The sequence below is a fragment of the Glycine soja genome, chromosome 15 (assembly GCF_004193775.1).
Source record: "Glycine soja cultivar W05 chromosome 15, ASM419377v2, whole genome shotgun sequence".
Classification (NCBI taxonomy): Eukaryota; Viridiplantae; Streptophyta; class Magnoliopsida; order Fabales; family Fabaceae; genus Glycine; species Glycine soja.
This window is the reverse complement of record NC_041016.1, coordinates 4,165,919-4,185,417: the sequence shown is the minus strand read 5'-3', so window position 1 is coordinate 4,185,417 and position 19,499 is coordinate 4,165,919. Positions and strand designations below refer to the sequence as shown.

The window sequence follows — 19,499 nt, the reverse complement described above, 5'->3', positions numbered from 1 at the left end:
GTCAATATTAATGAGTATGTTTGACAAATTATTTTAATTAGCCTATAATTTATTCGATAAGGTTTTAAACTTGTTTAATTAAAATAGACATGCTTAATATGCAAAATTATTTTATAGTGCTTTTCAAATGCTACTTAAAATTATATTTGAACTTACAACTTAAATTTTATTATTATTTTTTGCTTTTGTACTCTTAATACTTTAATAAAATTCCTTATTACCACTTCATTTACTATTACAATATTTATGAAAATTATCTAATAATAAAAATAATTTAAATCGTTTTTGTTTTTGTTTTTATTCTTTGGGTTATCTAATCTTTTACTATTCCGGATGGATGCACTTAACTGAATATTTGTCTAGATAATGTGAAGCTGAAAGCTATCAACATTCCAAATTGACATGAGACTCGCAATACAACTTTCTTATATCTATCTGAAACTCTATAGGTGCGTGATGTAATTTGGGATGGGTATGAAGAAAACATAGCATTATAAGCAAATAAAGTTATATTTAGTCAACAAGCTATCCTTAGATATAAAAAGAACAGCACGAAAAAAAAAAGAGAAACTATTATGGTCTCGGATCACACATGTCTATAATTTTGATTAATTTCCATGTGACAATTAATTAGATTTTCAATCTACAAGAAAGAATTAATAAAACTTAATTCCATAATTTAGCCGGGGACCACGATGATATGAGGTCATACAATAATTTCTCTGAAGCTAGAAGATGCTGAAGTTGTTAAATTTGAGGTTGGCATAACTAGCACTGAGATAAGCATTAAGCAAGTCATTTTTAGAAGACCAGAAATGAGCCTTGAGACCAGCTTTTCTCAATGCTTTTAGGATTTTGTTCTTGTGTGCGTATCCCGTCACTACAACCTTCTGGCTGTTACAATCCACTTCCACCTTCTCTATCCCCTACACGTAGATTCATAGCTAATGCCAAATATTAATTAATATATTAATATATTCAACTACAAAGTAGTACTAAATACGAATTATTATATATGACATATGTGGTTTCCCATACAATCATATACCTACACACAAACCAACCTTTCAATTTTGCGAGGCATTTCCTTAGTCTTTTCTCGTGTATTCCAACCATTTCCACTTTTAACTCAACTATCTGCAATGCAATGCAAAACAACACTTCAATATTATCAATCATTCATAATTCTCATAAGAACGTTACCACACATGTTAATTCACGTTGTGTGAGGCTAACTCCAGTATATTCAACTCAACCCATGATGACATCCTTTCAACTAATTCATTTGTTTGATTGAGTGTACATTTTTTCATTCATAATCTAATAATGAATCTTTTATCATAATTCTATAAACTAAAAACACCCCATTTTTCAAAATTACCAAAAATGCAGAAAATTGAGACAATAAATTCACTATAAACTACTAGTGCTATATAAAACTTGAAGGAACAATACCTCCATGGAAAATGATCAGAGGAAACGATGCCTTAAAGATAAGTCCAATGAGACAGAGAGACTGATAGTGTATTATATATATATATATAACACAGTTGGTAGCCAACTAAAGTTGGAAGAAACATTAAAATGAAGAATGTCTTGGGTTTTGGGACTGGTGGCCATTTGAGTTAATAATACAGTAAGCACCAAGCAAAACCATATATGGTTTGAGAGGGACACAAGCAAATTGAGCTTTAGATTTAGAATATGCGGCTCAAGATACGAGGCTTTAGAATTAGATCCACTCAAAGAAATGAATACATGAAAATTTGAAATGATTGGCTTTGACAGGTCTAATTCGGCTTTTGATCGAGTCCCCTTTTGACCGAAGTTTAACTCGCACATTGAGAAAATAAATGAAATGGACAAAGAGAAGCCATCTTGGTTTTGATGCAGATCAATGTTGAACATCTGACACACATAATCTATGCTGAATTTATCAATTAGTACATTGAACTTGATGAATGGATATGTCACCCACGCTTTAACAACACGTTTGAATGATGAAAATTTAAGTCAAATAAAACATAATATCTTCTAGAACTTACTAATAAGTTGTTTAAAGAGTGAAGATTGAGGAGCAATTCTACACCGTACGCATTGCATATACGTGAAGAGGCTAGTTAGGCTAAAAGCACAGTAAAGTTGGGGGTCTTGAATCTCTTGCTTTTTTTGGTGAATTGGATTGGATAGATCCTTTACTCTTTGATGTCATATTCTTTAAAGAAAACAAGTTTACGTCTTGTCCAGTTACTGTCACTTTTTCAATATTACTGTGCTTCGAGACACACACATTGCCTTCCTTCTACGAGGATAAAAATCCCAAAATCGCTATGTTATGGCAAGATATGTTAGTAATGTATATGTATATTTTGTATGCTACATTATTTTCTGTGTTATTTTATAACTACTGCATTATCTTTTTCCCCTTGCGGTTAGAAAATTGACAATAAGGTGCATATGTAGAGTATGGACACGGCACTGCTCTTTACTTGTGATCTAGCATATGGTATTTTGCATTTTTGTTGTGAGCAGACTTAGCAGAACAAGAAAAGAGAGAAACAGAAAGAAAGAGAATAGAAACGGGTAATGTGTAGAAAACAAGAATAACAGCATGAAATAGAGCAAGCAAAAATCATGGTATAATTGGTTATACCTTTTTGCCTAGCTCATATAGATGCACCCTCTCTCACAACTTTATTCGTTGGTCCAAACACGTCACATTAGATGATCTAAAGCTATGTTTGTACTTTGTAATTGAATAAGAACATGTCATCCCTTCTGTTACCATTCAAAATAAAAAAGAAAACGATAAAATATACATATGAAATAGTCTGCCTAAAGTAAACTAACCCACCCACATTTCTATTAATAAAGAAAGAGATGGCCAATAAAATAAACATGAAATAGTTCAGTGAACGCTTAAACAACAGAGCACTTCCTTCCTTATAATTTGTTATATTTGTAGACAGATTTAAGATTATGACACCATATGGCATATATAGGAAATTGACCAAGCATCACATCTGAATCAAACTGATTCATAATGAAACAAACTTTTATTCAGAGACACTGCTATAAAGCCTATAATAACTAACAAAAGGAAATATCTCATATACATGTCCATGTACATAACAAATTATATGTAATCAAAATAACAACAAACATTAGCGGGGCAGAAACCATAGATTACTTGTACCGTAATATCAAAGGAATAGGTTCCAAGGCTTTCGGTTCACTTCTCACTTCCCCTTTTATGGGAAGAGATCTAAACCACAAATAAAGATGGCGAGACTGATTCTATTTTAGTAATAATTAAAATTCGTTTAAAAATCATAAAAAATAATTACTTCAAACACATTAAAATTATTAAGTTAAAAGAATAACAGTGAGCAAATTAAATACACTCTGGCTGATTCTACATTCTACATAAAAGTTTAAACATTACATTACATCACACTAATGTACATTACGTGCGATTAAAAAATTATTTTATAGGTCATAAAAATATAATTATAAATATTAGATATATATTTTTTAAATTAATTTAAACTAGACTATTTTAATAATGATTTGTAAATATTTGATCATGTCTAAGAGTAATTGAATAAATTTGAGTAATAATTAAATAAATTTAAAAAATCTTTTGATTAAATAACTAGTCAAAGAAAAAACAATAACTTAATTTGATATGAAAGTTTACAAAAAAAACTTATGAATTGAAAGAAAAAACAAATACTTATGTGAATAAACGCGATTACCTCAATTCAAAGAATAAAAAATCTATTATTATTATTATTATATCGAGGTGAATTGATGTATGTTGATTGATAACACTTACTAGCAGGAAAGTATAATAATATTTGTAGAGTGCTAAGCAGGGGTAGGAAATGGAAAATAGCAGATGACGCTAGTGAATTTCTTGTTTCGAACAAACGTATGGATCCAATCCACCACCAACAGGGAAACTTGGGGAATCAAACTGAGGAAAAGTGAGTTGTAGGGATACGAGAATAGGATGCAAAGTGACCCAACCCAATCCACAACAGTCCACGTTGCGGCCCATCTTAAATCACTATGAGCAATAGCTTCTGTCTCTTCTCTCACAAAATATTAAATAAAAAAATCTTCAATTTAAAAAGAGTGTTTGGGAACACTTATACAAGAAAAAATAATAAGAAAAATAAAATATTTTTTTCTTTAATTTAAAAATAACTTATGCTAAAGTTAAAATTAGCTTTTAGATAAACTTATTTCATTTTTGTTCTTTTCTTTTCCTATGTAAGTGTTTGAAGATAAGATTATTCAAACAAACTCTTAATGAAATTAAATTAGAATCGATCTAGGTAGAGTGTGTATGAGAAAATGTTAAGTTGAATGTGACCTTTATGTTTTTTTCAAATCCACCAGCATCGTTACTTCTCCATTTGTAGATTTGGAATATGTGGACGGTCATGGAGGTATAGTGTATTGCAAACGACAGTCCAAACCAACACTAATTGATAGAGTTTGGATAGTTTACACATAATCTTGGAGTTCAAACTTTGTTGTGGATATTGAACAAAAATAAAATAAAATCCAATTCGTTAAAATAAATTAGATTCAAAGTAAATTAGTTTCATCCTTTTTTATTTTACTTTTAAAATAATAAACAAAAATTACAATACATTGTATATGTAATATATATATATATATATTATAATAATATAAATAAAAAATATTAAAAATTTCCAATTTATGAATCTTATTAAATTTAAGTTATGGAAAATGAACTTATATATAACTAGTATTTTGGCTTATACATGACATATTTATAAACGTCCAATTTTGTTCAAACAAATAAAAAAATAATTAATGTTAAAAGGAAAATGAAATATTAAAAAATAATAAATGTCCAATCATCGTATACTTTGCTCCAATGTAACATTGAACTAAAAAATATTTTTTTTATTTTAGGTTTGTGAAAAAAATATCAAATTTCATAAATTAGTGGAAATTAATAAAACAAAAGAAAAACGGGATGTATGGATACCCAAAAAAATTCTCTGTAAATAAAAATAAAATATAGAAGAGGTTAGAAAATGAATATATTTTTTAAGAAAAAAAGAGTTTAGTGAGTTTTTATTATGCTAGGAAGCATGAAAAAATGACACCATGTCTATCCTATTGAGTTAATCTTTGGAAGATGGTTTCACATCCGGTAGGTGTGAGTTTTGTGGTATTTTTTCTTCTAAAAAAATATATTTAAGATAAAATTTAAGTTCATTTTTTTGCTTATATTTAAAATTTGGTCTCTCAAAAAAAATTATTTTACATTTAGTCCTCCATATTTTTAAAAGTCATCAATTCTCAACATAAATCATTGATCTGATATTATTATGTTGACATGATAAACAAGATGACAGTCTAACATTTATGTTAATACATTATTTGTGGCACGTCGGCATGTTTCATACTGTTATGTTATTTGTCATATAAATTCATCACTTAGATGTTGCATTAGCAATTATGGTAAAAAAAATACAACAATAAACAAATGATGAACTAAATTTGCTATGCCTAATTTATTTTATTTTTTAAAAAACCAAAATTACATAATCATAAAACTGTGTAAAGATCAAAATTAATCTTAAACCAAAAATATAAAAAAACAATGTATAAAATTAAATTAACACCTCCATACATTACACATTAGAATACTTATTTCTAAATGTGAATAAATCTTGTATCATCATTGTTTTATATTTCTTTTTCTCATTCATTTCCTTCTTACCAAACAACTCATTTATTTCTTCTCTTCACACATTTCCTTTCTACCAAACAAAAGGTAAATGTTTGATTTTGCCCAACAATACTCTTCTTCTACATACATGAATTTAAATCCCTACCTAGTAATTCAAAGAACACAATTATTTACTAATTATATACACATATCATTTACTAATTATATCAACTATGTTACATAACTTTTCTTCTATAGCTCAAAGAAAAGAGATTCAAGCTATATTTGGTTTAAGGAGTAAGGAAAAAATTGTTGTGAATTTCACATGGGACTAACTTTTTATATTCTACTTTAATTTTTTTTTATTCTTTCTATTTTTATCATTTAATCCAAAGGTTCAGAGAGAAAGGAAAAAAACAAGAGATAAATATTGTGGGTTTATGCGAGACTTGTTTTTTACACTTTATTTTAATTTAAAAAATTATCTTTATCATTTCTATTTATATTCTTTAATCGAAATACACCCTTAATGTAAATTTAACACATTTGAAGGTATGTTTAATTTATAGAATAAAAGATAAAGTTTAATTAAAATAAAATATAAAAAACATGAACCCTATATAGAAATACAATTTTTTTCTTATTTTTCCTCTCTCACCTTAAATCAAAAACACCTTGGTAAAATAGAAAATAAAGATATAATAGTATTTATTATGCGAATACAAGTAATTGCTTTAAAGACATAGTAAAAAGTTAACCAAAAGGAGATCTATTTGATTAGACCTCAAAATTAAAATCCTAGTCCTAGAGTGGAGCTATATATCTAGGTGGAACAAGAGATCATCGCTTTCATCTGGTACGTAATATGCCACGTGTCATTGTCTCATAGGAGGAGCTCCACGACTTATGTGGACCAATTATGAAAATAAGGTACAGACAGGCACATGTGGGTCCGAACGGTTTCTCGCTTTTCCATTAAGGAACCGAATCAAACCCATCTTCGCCACTTTCTCATGCAATGCAATGCAACAATTCCTTTTTGCCCAGAATAAAGGCTAACTAACTATTTTGATATTGAAAATGTGAAAATCATGATAAGTTGATATTTAAAAGATAAAAAATTAAAATTTAATTATCAAATATATAAAAAGTAGGTAAAATTGGTCCTCACTTTATCTTCAATTACGAACTTGGTCTCTCTATCATTTAATTCACAAATTTGATTCTCAGTTTTATAAATTCATGTAAAATTGATTTTGGAAGCCCAATTTGAACGTTAACCGTTAACCTCAGAGTTGACTGTCATGTGTTAACGTCGGAGTGGTTCCTTGTAAAGATTTCATTTTTTTAGGTAAAATTATATTTTTGGTTCTTCAGTTTTACTCCAATTTTGATTTTGGTCCCCTTATAGTTTAATTCACACATTTAGTCCCTCAGTTTTATAAATCTCTTTATAAATTATTCTGCAAAATTGGTCTTTTGAATGGTTTAACCACTAGTGCTAGAGACAAGGTGAGTCTTGATAAATCTCGCACTTCTTTTCCATCGCAAGTTTTTCACTTACTTGGAATTCAGAGAAAAATCACTCTTTGTCTCTCTCCCACTTATGGGGTTGTTCAATTTGGGAAAGTGACGCATGAATCCTAACTTGGGTCTGAAATTTTCATATCTCTTACTTTAAAAGGTTTTGTAATATCCTCCTATTTTTTTTTCTTTTTTTACTCCCCCATGAGATATTATGTGTATACGACTGTTTAAGTAGCCTATGTATGATAATGATATTTTTGTTTAAAATTTGAAATACAACTTCTTCAGTAATAAAATTTGGCTGAATTTATAAAGAGATTTGTAAAACTGGGGGACCAAATGTGCAAATTAAATTATAAGGAGACCAGAATCAAAATTGGAGTAAAACTAGGGGCCCAAAAGTACAATTGTATCTACAAAAAATGAAGCATTTATAGGGAACCACTTAGATGTTGACACGTGACATTGACACGTGAAAGTTTAATACCAAATCGAACTTTCAGGACCAATTTTGCAGGGATTTATAAAACTGGGGACCAAATTTGTGAATTAAATTATAGGGAGACCAAATCCAAAATTAGAGATAAACTGGGGACCAAAAGTGCAATTTTGCCAAAAAAAGTATGATGAATTGGTTTAATTATTAAATTTATAAGATTATTTTGTTATTATGTTATAATATTTAATAATCAATGTGTTAATAATTTATATTTAAAAAAAAATTAATTTGATATTAAATTATAAAATTTATGAATTAATTTGTTATTAAATTATTTATATGACTAATTTATTTTATTTTTTACATATTTAAAAATTTAATTTAAATACTACTAGTATTAAACTTCTACTTCCTCAAATTTTGGTTTGGAAATTCCAAAACGCCAACGGTGTCCTTTCCTTTGAGACCAAGCCACCTTCGTGGATGCTATCATATCGACAATTGTCCACGCTTAGCCGTCAACATTTTCCATCTAAAATAAATAGGCAAATGGTTTTTTAAAATTTAATTGATGCTTCTCTTTTTTCTTTTCTGGTCACTAATCACTTTAGTTTATAGCAAAAGCAATGAAGACGTGAGTATGGTGAAAACTCTGTATGAGGAAGCCTCCTCTGAAATCAACAATTAGAATTATTAGAATAATATACGTTACTGTGTATTGTGTTGGACTGTAGATGTCTTTCCCACATCACCAAAAAGTTAAAACTTAAAAACGTGTTATAGTACCCTCGTGCAATTTTCCAAAAATAGCATATCCATTTTGTTTTATATACTGTCACTTCGTAACAATTTCTACAAAAATTAACCCGTTTTAAATGGTTGGTTTTATTTGTGTGACCCGCTTTCATGATCAAACAAACCTACACTCGGAAGACCAATACTAGATTTAGTTGATTCTCACCGCGCTTGTATTCACGTTCTTATTGGAAATAATTTATATTTATATGAATAATAACTAAACTATTTTTCTCATTTAAAAATTTTAATTTCTAATTATAAAATATAATAAGCATATGATGCAAACATGAATAAGGTGAAGTACTGTAGTATCTATAACAATCATGTTAAATTGTTAATGTAATGTTATGGTCCTATGGAGAATCACTCGTGTAAATTTATACACATTCAAAACCCATTGCAAGTAATTGTTATAACATTACAGGTGTCTTTTAAGGGAAAAATTGGTAATGAGAAATTTTTTGTTTCTCGAAATCTAAAGTTTGAGTAATGTGTTTTTCATTGTGTTGGTGATTGTGAAGGATAAAAGAGGTGTTTGAGTTAAAAATATATTATTGCAATAAAATTGAATGTAGATGTCTTTGAGTTTGAGAAGAAGGTGGTTTTCTTCCTATAGACAACCAACATCATAAATAGGCTATAACCACTCCAAGGTATAAGTTAAATGTATAACTCATAATTCTAAAATCATGTTTATTTTGCTTTTTAAAAGATAACATTCCTAAGAAATAATATTTTTTAGAAATGTTTTTCTAGCTATGTTTGTTCTCATGCGGAGGTCAAAAATTTAATTTTCTCGAATTAATTTTTCGACTACATTAAAAATATAACCTTGCTTTTTTATTAGACCATATAATACTACTTTTTGATTTAAATAAAAAAACTTATATAAGTATTTTTTAAGAATATTTTTCATCAATCAAACATATTTAAGTCGATGAATCATGAATCCTATTTTTCTATTGTAGTTTTCACTCGTGGATTTTAGCCTTTTTTATGTGCCCTCTTTAGTCTTTAGTTTTAAGGCTGATCATGAATTACAGACTAAGAAAAATGCTACATTTCAGCATATATCTATTATTATTTACAACAATTTGCCTTGGTTTGTCGCTGTTTAAACTTTTATTTTTATGTTGATCTAACAAACCAAATTACCATTCAAATGTTTGATTTTCTGCCATCGTTTTCTATACCTGTCTGTTTCATTATTTTGTTTTGATTTTTTTCAAACAGTGTTCGGATTGCATTATCCAAATACCTTATCACTAATCTAAATTTTTATCTAAAAACTAATAATATAAAATAAATGCATCTTTCTCTTTTTGTTTTGCAGACGCGTATTTGCAATCAATCTTACAAGAAATTAAAAATAAAGAAGATAAATGAGCTTTACAATGTTAAATAACTATTACAAATTACAGCTCCTTTTTTAAGACGGTTCTTTTTTTATTTATTATTTGGGGTAAAAATGATAAAAAAAAAGGTTATAAACCCAAAACGTTGCAACAAACTATACACAAAATCGTATATGATTGAGTTTTTCTTTTTTTCTTTTAAAACAATAAAGTTTTGAAGACTTGTTTTTTTAATTATTTAACTTATGTAATGCACATACCTTTCATTTTAAAAGAGTAACACATATAAATCATTATTTTTACTTAAATTTACACAATCTAAATTTAGATTTTAAATTTTGAAATTAGACACATTATATCAATCAAATTAATAAACATAAAAACAATATGCTGTAGTTCAAACAACATATTTTTATAATATTCTTTTCAATTTTAAAAGTATTTTTTAAATTTATTATTGTATAATAAAATAAAATAAAGTAGAAATCTCATTATCAATAATTTAAAATATCTTTTATGTACTTTGTTCTTAAGATATGTAAATTTGCCGTTAGGTAATATTTATAATATTTTGTATTTTCACGTTGAACTTATATTTATCAAACTTATTGGTTACACTACCATACCATAACAGTTAGGTGGAGTATGATGGATGGGGTATGAGATTACAGGACATGCAAGGAGAAAACAAACATAGAAAAGGGTAATATAGACATTACGAAAAAATCCTACTTAATTAACAATCTTCTCGGCGAGAGAATTTGGAGGATTGTCTTGTTGCAATCCGTGCAGATATCAGTAAAAGAAAATTCTTCTAAAAGATATATATAATTTTATTTTCTTTTATCAATAGATAACAATTAAAAATATTACTCGTGTACTATTTTTCAATTTCCCCAATGGTGGGAAGATTATAGGGATTGATAGAAATGTCTATTAACTGCATGTATAATGGCGTTCAATTATCCCAAAGCAATCTATTTCCACGCGCGGCACCCGCATCAAAACTCCACGATAAAGTACTGATTATGCAACGGGACCCATCCTCACAGCAGAGCGTGCATAACACGCGTCACAAAGGACTTTCACCTTCACACTTATTATTTTTTTTCATTCCTGAAAATAATAATAATAAAAAAGAAGTAAAATTTTTTTAAAAAAAATAGTACGAGAAAGACTTGCAGCACAGTAGTAGTATTTGTTTTTGTTTCTCCTTTATGTCTGTGTTTGTATGTTTGTTTTGCTGATCTATACCAGTATAAAAAGAAAATACAATTTTATGTAATTGTTTTTGGTTTATATATTTTTTGGACTATTTTATTTTTATTTTTAATAATATTAAAGTAATAATAATTAATTTTTTCAATTATGTAGATTAAAACCAATCTATTAACTAAAATTAGATAACCAACTATTAATTACATTTCATTTTTATTGAAAAATTTATCTTTGAATATTTTAAAAATTTTTAAATTTTCTTTTAACTCACATTAACTTTTCACCATTTTTATATTATTAATTTTTTTATTCTATCATTTTTTAACTATTAAAATTTTTAGAGAGACGGTGCCTCTCTTTTCCTGGTATTATATAAATAGAGAGAGACAGAGAAATATGAAGGGAAACTAGAAAGTGTAGAGCGACTCTTCTTGTTCTGCAAGTTTAATGGCGTGAGAGAGTGTGTGTACAGTACCCCTACGGGTGGGTTCCCAGTAACCGTATGAGAAAGTTGAATCTTTGCATGCTTCACCAACTCCTCTCAAATTAAAACCCAGATAGATAGATAGATAGATTTATGTGATCGTTTTTTTTTTTTCTTTTGAAATGCAAATGCGATTGTGAGTCCCATCATTTAGATTGTTCAACCCCTCCACTACCCTATCCACACGACGTCGTCTGGTCTCAATGGGTTTTTCTTTTTCCGTTCTGGGGTTCCACTGAGTGTGTTAGTTTTGTTTGAAATGGCGAGAGAGACGATAGAAAAAGTGAGAGACGATGTGGAACTGGAGGAGGAGCTAGAAATGTTGCTGGATGAGATCCCTCACGCCACATCGCACAATCTCCTTCGCTATCATCATCATCATCGGCATGGTCATGGTGATGACGATGGCGGCGCTTTCGTAACGAAACAGACACAATATGGTCATGGTCATGGCCATGGAATGTATTATGATGATGACTTCAAATCCCCTATAAGTGGGTTTTTTCTGCAATCTGACGGTTCTTCTTCGAGTTTGTTCTCGTCATCGCCTCCTCCTTTTGAGGACCTCAAATCCAGCGTGGCTTCTAGAAGCTCCTATTACCCCAACACCACCACCACCACCACCAACAACAACAGCAACCTCTTCTTCGATTCTAAGATCCCTGATTCCACTGTCAAGCTCAATGAGGCTGAGAGGTTGGTTCATGAACTAAGCCTCTGCGCCAATTTCAGCAAAATGCACGTTGCTGATAATAATAATAATAATAATAACAATAGACGCCACAATCCCAATGTGCTTACGTTTCGTGATTTTGTCAATCATGTTCACAACACGCGTCGAGGTGGGGACTGTACCGATTTTGAGAGAGGGTTTTGTGATTCTGTGGGGTTTCAATCCCCGTTTACCAGGACAAGGAGTCCTATCGCTCCTGCTGCTGAGATTAATTCAGCTTTGTCAGGATTAACTCAGGATCATAAAATACCTAATTTATTTGGATCATCGCAGCAGCCATGTACCGGATGGCGTGAACATGATAGTATGGTCTCTCAATTGAATGGATTCAGTGCTGGTTCAATGGATTCTCTGAGGCGCGGAAGCCAGCTGATGAACGACTACCATTTTAGGGGAGGCATGGCACCGGAGCTTGTTGGTTCCTTGAGCAGGAGTTCGGCGTTTGATTCTTCATTTTATGCGCAGAAATATGCAATGAATTTATTGGAAGAAAGGGGGGGGTCAAGATTGCCTAACAATTCTTTCTGTGGTAATTTTAAGCCTTGTGTGAGTGTTCAGGAGTTGCTGCAGTATGGCCTTTTTCAGCCTAATCCTAATGCAAGAGGTGTGCCACTTTCAAATGCTAGGATCCCCCAAGGTAATCTAGATGCTATTACAAGTGAGGGGAGTTTCATTATACAAGGGGAAGGTTTAAATTATGTAGGGGTTAGTAGGGGTTCGGATCATTCATGGTGTCAGCGTGCTGTGCTCGAAAGTGGCTTTGCTAAGCAGCTACCGAGGTCGGAGCTAGACATCCAACACCAGATTACCGGATATGAAAATCCTAGGAGTCCAAGGAACGCTTGCTCATTCCCTTTGCTACCCAATTATAATTCCCTAGCAGAAGCTCAAGGGTTGATATATTTAATAGCCAAAGACCAGCATGGCTGTAGATTCCTGCAAAGAATATTTGACGAGGGTACACCGGAAGATGTTCAAGTGATATTTAATGAGATCATTGATCATGTCGTGGAACTTATGATGAATCCTTTTGGAAATTACCTAATGCAGAAGCTGTTGGATGTCTGTGATGAAAACCAGAGAATGCAAATGATACTCATGGTGACCGAGGAGCCAGGGCAGCTTGTCAGAATCTCTTTAAACACTCACGGGTAATCATGCTGACTTATGCAAGTCCTGAAATATTATATCGACTGTCTGAAGTTGAATTTGACATTATTTTTTATTTTCTGTCAGCACTCGCGTGGTTCAAAAGGTGATTGAGACTCTTAAAACTAGGCAGCAAATTTCATTAGTTGTAGCAGCTCTTGAACCAGGATTCTTGGCCCTCATCAAAGATCTTAATGGAAATCATGTGGTTCAGCATTGTTTGCAATGCCTAAGCAATGAAGATAACAAAGTATGACTTTTATATTTAAGTATTTATTGATTTGGATAAATCTTGTACATGATGTAGTAATAGGTGAACAGAAATTGATCTGGTTAAACCGTTGGTTGCTTTTTTTTGTTGAGCTTTTGGATCAGTCCATGACAACTGATCATCTAGTGTGAAAAAACACTTTATTGTTTCCCCTGTTTCATTATGTTCTCAAAAGTTTATTTTTATTATTCATTGGCATGCAGTGTTGTATAATGATGTTCTTATAATTGAAATTTCAATTTTGTCGCCCCTGTGGTTAAATTGAATAAAATTTCAACGTGTTTTCTTCTTCTTTGGGTATTTTACAAACTTCTTAATCCTTTTTGAAAGGAAAGGCATCACAGGAAGCATTATGGTCATATGCTGTTCTGCTTGACTGGTAAATTGAACAGCTTGGCCAAATTGTTCAAACCTTTATTTTGTTTGCTTGATCACTAGCTTGTTTTTACTTTTCCTAAATATCTAATTCAATGAATTTTTTATTTATTCATCTTTCAATTATGGTCTTGTATGCAGAACATTATGTTTTAAACAGAAGGACTTTGACTTTATAGCCACGTAGTAATACCAAATTCATTTTCATAGATGGCTATTTTTGATACTTGATGTTGTGAATAGACATCAATATTATCAAAACATTTGAAATGATCTATTTATGATCACATAGTTTACACTCTCCTCTTGGGCACAGAAAAGCCCGAGCTTATAAAATTAAATAATACATTGTACATTACCATGTCATTTAGACTGGACATTTTCTTGTCTAATAGAGTAATGGTTAGTTTCATCATTTTGTATTTTGTGGTGATAACATGTTAATGTCTTAATGATTGTTAGTTATGTCTGTCTGTATTTTATTCTCACAGAATCCAAATGCAGTGATGTAATTGCTCTTTCCGTGCTTTGCTCTTATTGTTCTATTGTTCTAGGTAGCTTTTTTAACCTCCCTTATAGCTGGAAATTCAATGTAGTGGCAAGGTTATAGATAAATATTGTATTATTGATAAATAAACCGTGGGATACTTTCAAGAGCTTATTTAAAATAATGATTTTGTGAAAATGCTCCCAACTACTAATGGCTATGTCATCTGAAACATAGTTTGTGATAGGTTAAAATTCAATACTTTAAGAATCCAAATACAATTGTCTATTGCTTTGTTTAAAAACTTGATCCATGCCACCTTTACTTGCATTGTAAGATTAATGCATTTAGGATTATTAAATTGCATCAACATTCCTGAGATAGAGTCTTTAGACCAACAAACCAATAAAAAAAAATTGTGATGGTCTATATTGTGTAGGGGAAAGGGCTTATGAACTATGGTTGAAGTGAAGTTTGTTGTGGTGTGTATTGCTAGTTTAAGGCTAGGTATGTTTTGAGAAATGAAAATGTTGCACAAAATAAATGACAAAGATCTGCTTTACTAATAGAAATGTTATTATAGGACATCTGTTTTGCATGTTTAAAACATTCTTTAAGTATATTGTATGGATATAAGTTTTTTACATGCCCTTAGTTTAGTTGTTAACTGTGCTAATTGATTCAGGCAGATCACTTTGTCGCAAATGTAATTTCTTCACTTGTAAAGATAGGAGTTTGATGAAATTACATAAAAATATGTGTGCAAATATTGATATTTTGTTGCAGAAAAGTTACATTTCCCATTCTTTGCATTGAGCAGTTCATATTTGTTGCTGCTGCAAAGTATTGTGTTGACATTGCAACTCATCAACATGGATGTTGTGTTCTGCAAAGATGCATTGGTCATTCAAGAGGGGAGCACAGAGAAAAACTGGTTGAAGAAATATCTGCTAATGCACTTCTGCTAGCTCAAGATCAATTTGGGTAATTATTTGAAGCGTATTACTTAAAGTATAAAGTACAATAAGCCTTCCACTGATATTTTTTGCATTAAGCATGTATACCTTTTTGTTTATAGATATGTTTTTTTTTTTTCCTGGGACAAAGAATCTTAGCTGTAGCAAATTTTCTCTTGTAATTGTTAAAGAAAATTTTTAACTCTTGCCACTGGACAACCATACTTTGTGGAGATTAGGTGTGGCAGTCATGAAACATTATTTTGTTTCCACCTTTTGCATAAGACCATTCCAATGATTCCATCTACTAGATTGATGATGGCAATGTGCTGTGCAATTATGGAAGAGCAAACGCCAAATAATGTGACCAAGGGGACAAATTTTTTAACAACTATCATATTGAAATTTGAAACAGAAATTCATCTATAATTATCACCTTTTTTGATTCAGCTATTTTTGTTCCTGTACTTTTTTTCTTTTTTCCATTTCTCTGCTTCCTTCTATGCTTGGGATTTGTAGTTAACAAATCAATTTTTAATGGAGGGCTATCTACATATACGTTTTTGGTCAATATTTAGAAATAATGTTATACTTTGAAACTGAGATAAGTTTGCTTCCCTCTTGATTTTTCCACTCTACGATCTATTCATTCTATTTTGTCTTATGCAGAAATTATGTTGTTCAATTTATCTTAGACTTGAGGATTCCTTCAGCCACTGCAACTTTAAGCTTGCAATTTGAAGGTAAATATGTGCACCTGTCAATGCAGAAGTTCGGCAGCCATGTGGTTGAAAAATGTCTTGCAGTATTCAATGATGAGAATCGATCAAGAGTCATTCATGAACTGCTCTCTGCTCCTCACTTCGAACAGTTGCTTCAAGATCCACATGCAAATTATGTTATTCAATCAGCTGTTCGACATTCTGAGGTTTGTAACATGATCACTTTATATTCCTTTCACTTTGGTTTTTGCTTCCTATATCCGCAAGTGTTTAAAATTTGTGTTGGCTTTGTCAATGAACATCTTGATTCCTCTGATCTGCTTGCTTGGTATTTCTTTTCTCACGTTCTCCTTTTCCTTCTAATCTAGGGCCATGTGCATAATTTACTAGTCGAAGCCATTGAGTCCCACAAAGCAATTTCACGGAATAGCCCATATTCCAAGAAGATTTTCTCACAGAAGCTTTTGAAGAAATGATGTATATTATCTCCTTAGCAAGAACTGTTGTTGTTCTACATTAAAAATCATTTTGGAGTTTGCCACTGAACAAATGCATTGCATGGTTATTTAACTGTAAGTTGGGATGCTAATAACCATACAAAGGAGTCAATCCGTTTAGAGTTGCTTATCCTTCTGCTCAGCTAATATTTTGAAAAAAATAGAGTAGAGAAAAAGAAAGAGCAGACAATTTTGCTCCCATTTAAAATTTACTTTTGAATGTACTATTCTGTTGTCTTGTATCTCAACTTCATGGATATTATTACTATCATCCTGTTAATTATGGCATTATCACCGGCTGAGAATGTACAGCCTATATTGTTTAGGATGTTTGGTGTTTACTGTAAAATAGTACGAGGAATCTCTCAGAATAACTTCCTTTGTCTTGTGCGCAAGGGAATGAATGACGCCTGTTATTATATTAGCAATTCCCTGTTCTTAATTTTAGAATCTCATTTCCTGTTATTCTTCCTCCGCTATGGAGGTGTTGATTTTCTACAATTTTCTTAGCTACCGGATAAGTTGGGTTTTCCTAGGGGAAAACAAAAATGAAGTGGAACAGACCTGGCTAGCTTAATTGTTTGTTTCTAGTATGGAAGGAAAATGGGGGTTAAAAATCCTTTTCTTCCACCACTTGCCTTTCTCCCGATACATGTTGGCCACTTGGTACTTAATTATACAAAATCTTTATTTTAGTTTCTAACTTTAGAAAACGTTATTCTCCTTATTTTTTGATGCAAAACAATAGTGGAAAAGGATTAAAAGGAGTAGTTTTTTTTTTTGGCAAAATCAAAAACTAAAGTAAGTTTTGTAAAATTAGATACTAAAATAACCGACATTTATAACGCAATTAATTTCTTTCCTTTTATCCTTTTGAACGAAATCTAACATAAAATAGGGATTTTTCACAAGATTTTTGCATAATAAAGCTTCTTGAAGCGTAAGAAACAAATACACTAAAATGGGATGTTTTCGAAACATATAATTTAAAAGGAAAAAATATGTTTAGTCCGTTTGCAAAATTCTTCATTTTAGTTTCTGGCTCTATATTTTACCATTGAACATTTTGATCCCGAACAAAATAAGTATTTTTAGTCCATTGAGACAATGCTGTACAAATTAGATTAACTGCATGTTTGTTTTTCAGTTTCAAACCGATGTTTGGAGTAAAATGAAGTTTACAAAAGCATTTAGATCCTTCCTTTTACAAAACTAAGTTTGCGGAACATTAGATTTATTTTGAAATTTGTGCACTACATTTTTAACTAAAATTCAAACATGCACTCGAAAGACTTCCTTATGAGAATTGGTACACTCTGAGCAGCAGTGCTTCATATTTCTATGATAATAGTATACTACAATTTTGACTTGTGACATTGATGATGGAGCATTTCAGAAAACATTATAGTTACAAATTAGAGTAGAAAATCCCCCCTCCCCCGGCAACACACAAACTACAGCATATAAACTGAATTTGGTAACAAAAGATTTGAGTTTCATCATGAAATTCTGGACAAATTAAAGCTTGTTAGCTTCAACTTGAGTTATTTCTCTTCCCAGGTGCCAGTTGCCAGCTGTACCGGTATAACAGTTAAAATTTGACATTTGTCTTTACCTTGTGTTTTGGATGAGAAATTTCAAAATTGCAAGGAATTTGAAATGGCAGAGATTTAGAATTCTTTCATTTTGTAAAGCTTGAATCATAATGCTTTGTGCACATAAGGTGTGAGTCAGGATGGGTATGTTCCATATCATTCTTCCAGAATAGAACTGTGTCCGGCAGCTAAACAAGGGAAATTAAAGTGTTGATGGTGAGTTAAACAATTGCTTGGACCAAATGAGAACTCACTCTGAACATCGTGTAGTCATGCGCGGTGACATTAACTTCCAAACCTCCTCCTACGGCAGGAGGAGCTTCAACTCACTTATTGGATACTGAATTCTTGGAGTGTGATCAAGGCATTCAATTATTTCTTGCACTGGCATGCACAACCAACGGTTAGAAAGTTGTGTAGGATTAGGAACTTAGGCAAAATGGTGTATACTGACAAATTAATTGTTAAAGATAAAATCGAAATATGAAAGTTAACTAAAAATGAATCTGTTCACTGTTTATCTTAAGAATTTATTTTTGGTTTTGTACAATGTTTCTACTTATTAAAAAAACGTCATCTCTCTTAGAAAAATGTTTTAATATTAATTAATCATAAAATGGTGCAGAACTGCGTAGTATTTGGCTTACAGTATCTAGGGCTGGGGCAAAAGACTTAAGAATCCCCATTAGAATCGTCCTCTTATAAGGATCGAGCTGATAATCGAGTCAGTATATTTTTTATATAAAAATAATTAAGGTATAATCATAGATATTGCTATGACGAGACTAACATATCAGGTACTATCAGTTTTTTTGAAAATTGTTTCCAAATCTAATGTTTTAAAAAACCAAAAAACAAGAAACAATTGAAAAAAAGAAGATATCAACTTGTAATTTTGAAAAAATTATTTCTATTTTAATAATTGATTTTGTTGAAATCTAATAATTAAAATTAATTACTTATTACAACAATTAGATTTAAAAAAAAACCATGAAGTAAAAAATAACTTTAAAAGATTTACTCTTTTGTTTCTATAAATGCTCTATCCAAGTGATTAGGATTACGGATTAAATATTTAAAAAATATAAATAGGATCCAACAACACAACAAACACTTTTGAATGTTCTCAAAGGACGAATAAATTTTAGAAAACAGAAAACAAATTGTCAAAACA

At 30.8% G+C, this 19,499-nt stretch overlaps 1 protein-coding gene across 1 annotated transcript; it reads left to right on the top strand.

Moving 5' to 3' along the window:
• Nucleotides 1–11,470: 11,470 nt before the first annotated feature.
• On the top strand, nt 11,471–17,158 carry LOC114386937 (putative pumilio homolog 13). Its single transcript, XM_028347011.1, has 5 exons — nt 11,471–13,424; nt 13,510–13,672; nt 15,376–15,539; nt 16,181–16,439; nt 16,602–17,158. Exons 1-5 carry the CDS (start codon nt 11,800–11,802, stop codon nt 16,707–16,709), a joined length of 2,319 nt encoding a protein of 772 aa, XP_028202812.1. The 5' UTR covers nt 11,471–11,799; the 3' UTR covers nt 16,710–17,158.
• The last annotated feature ends 2,341 nt before the right edge of the window (nt 17,159–19,499 follow it).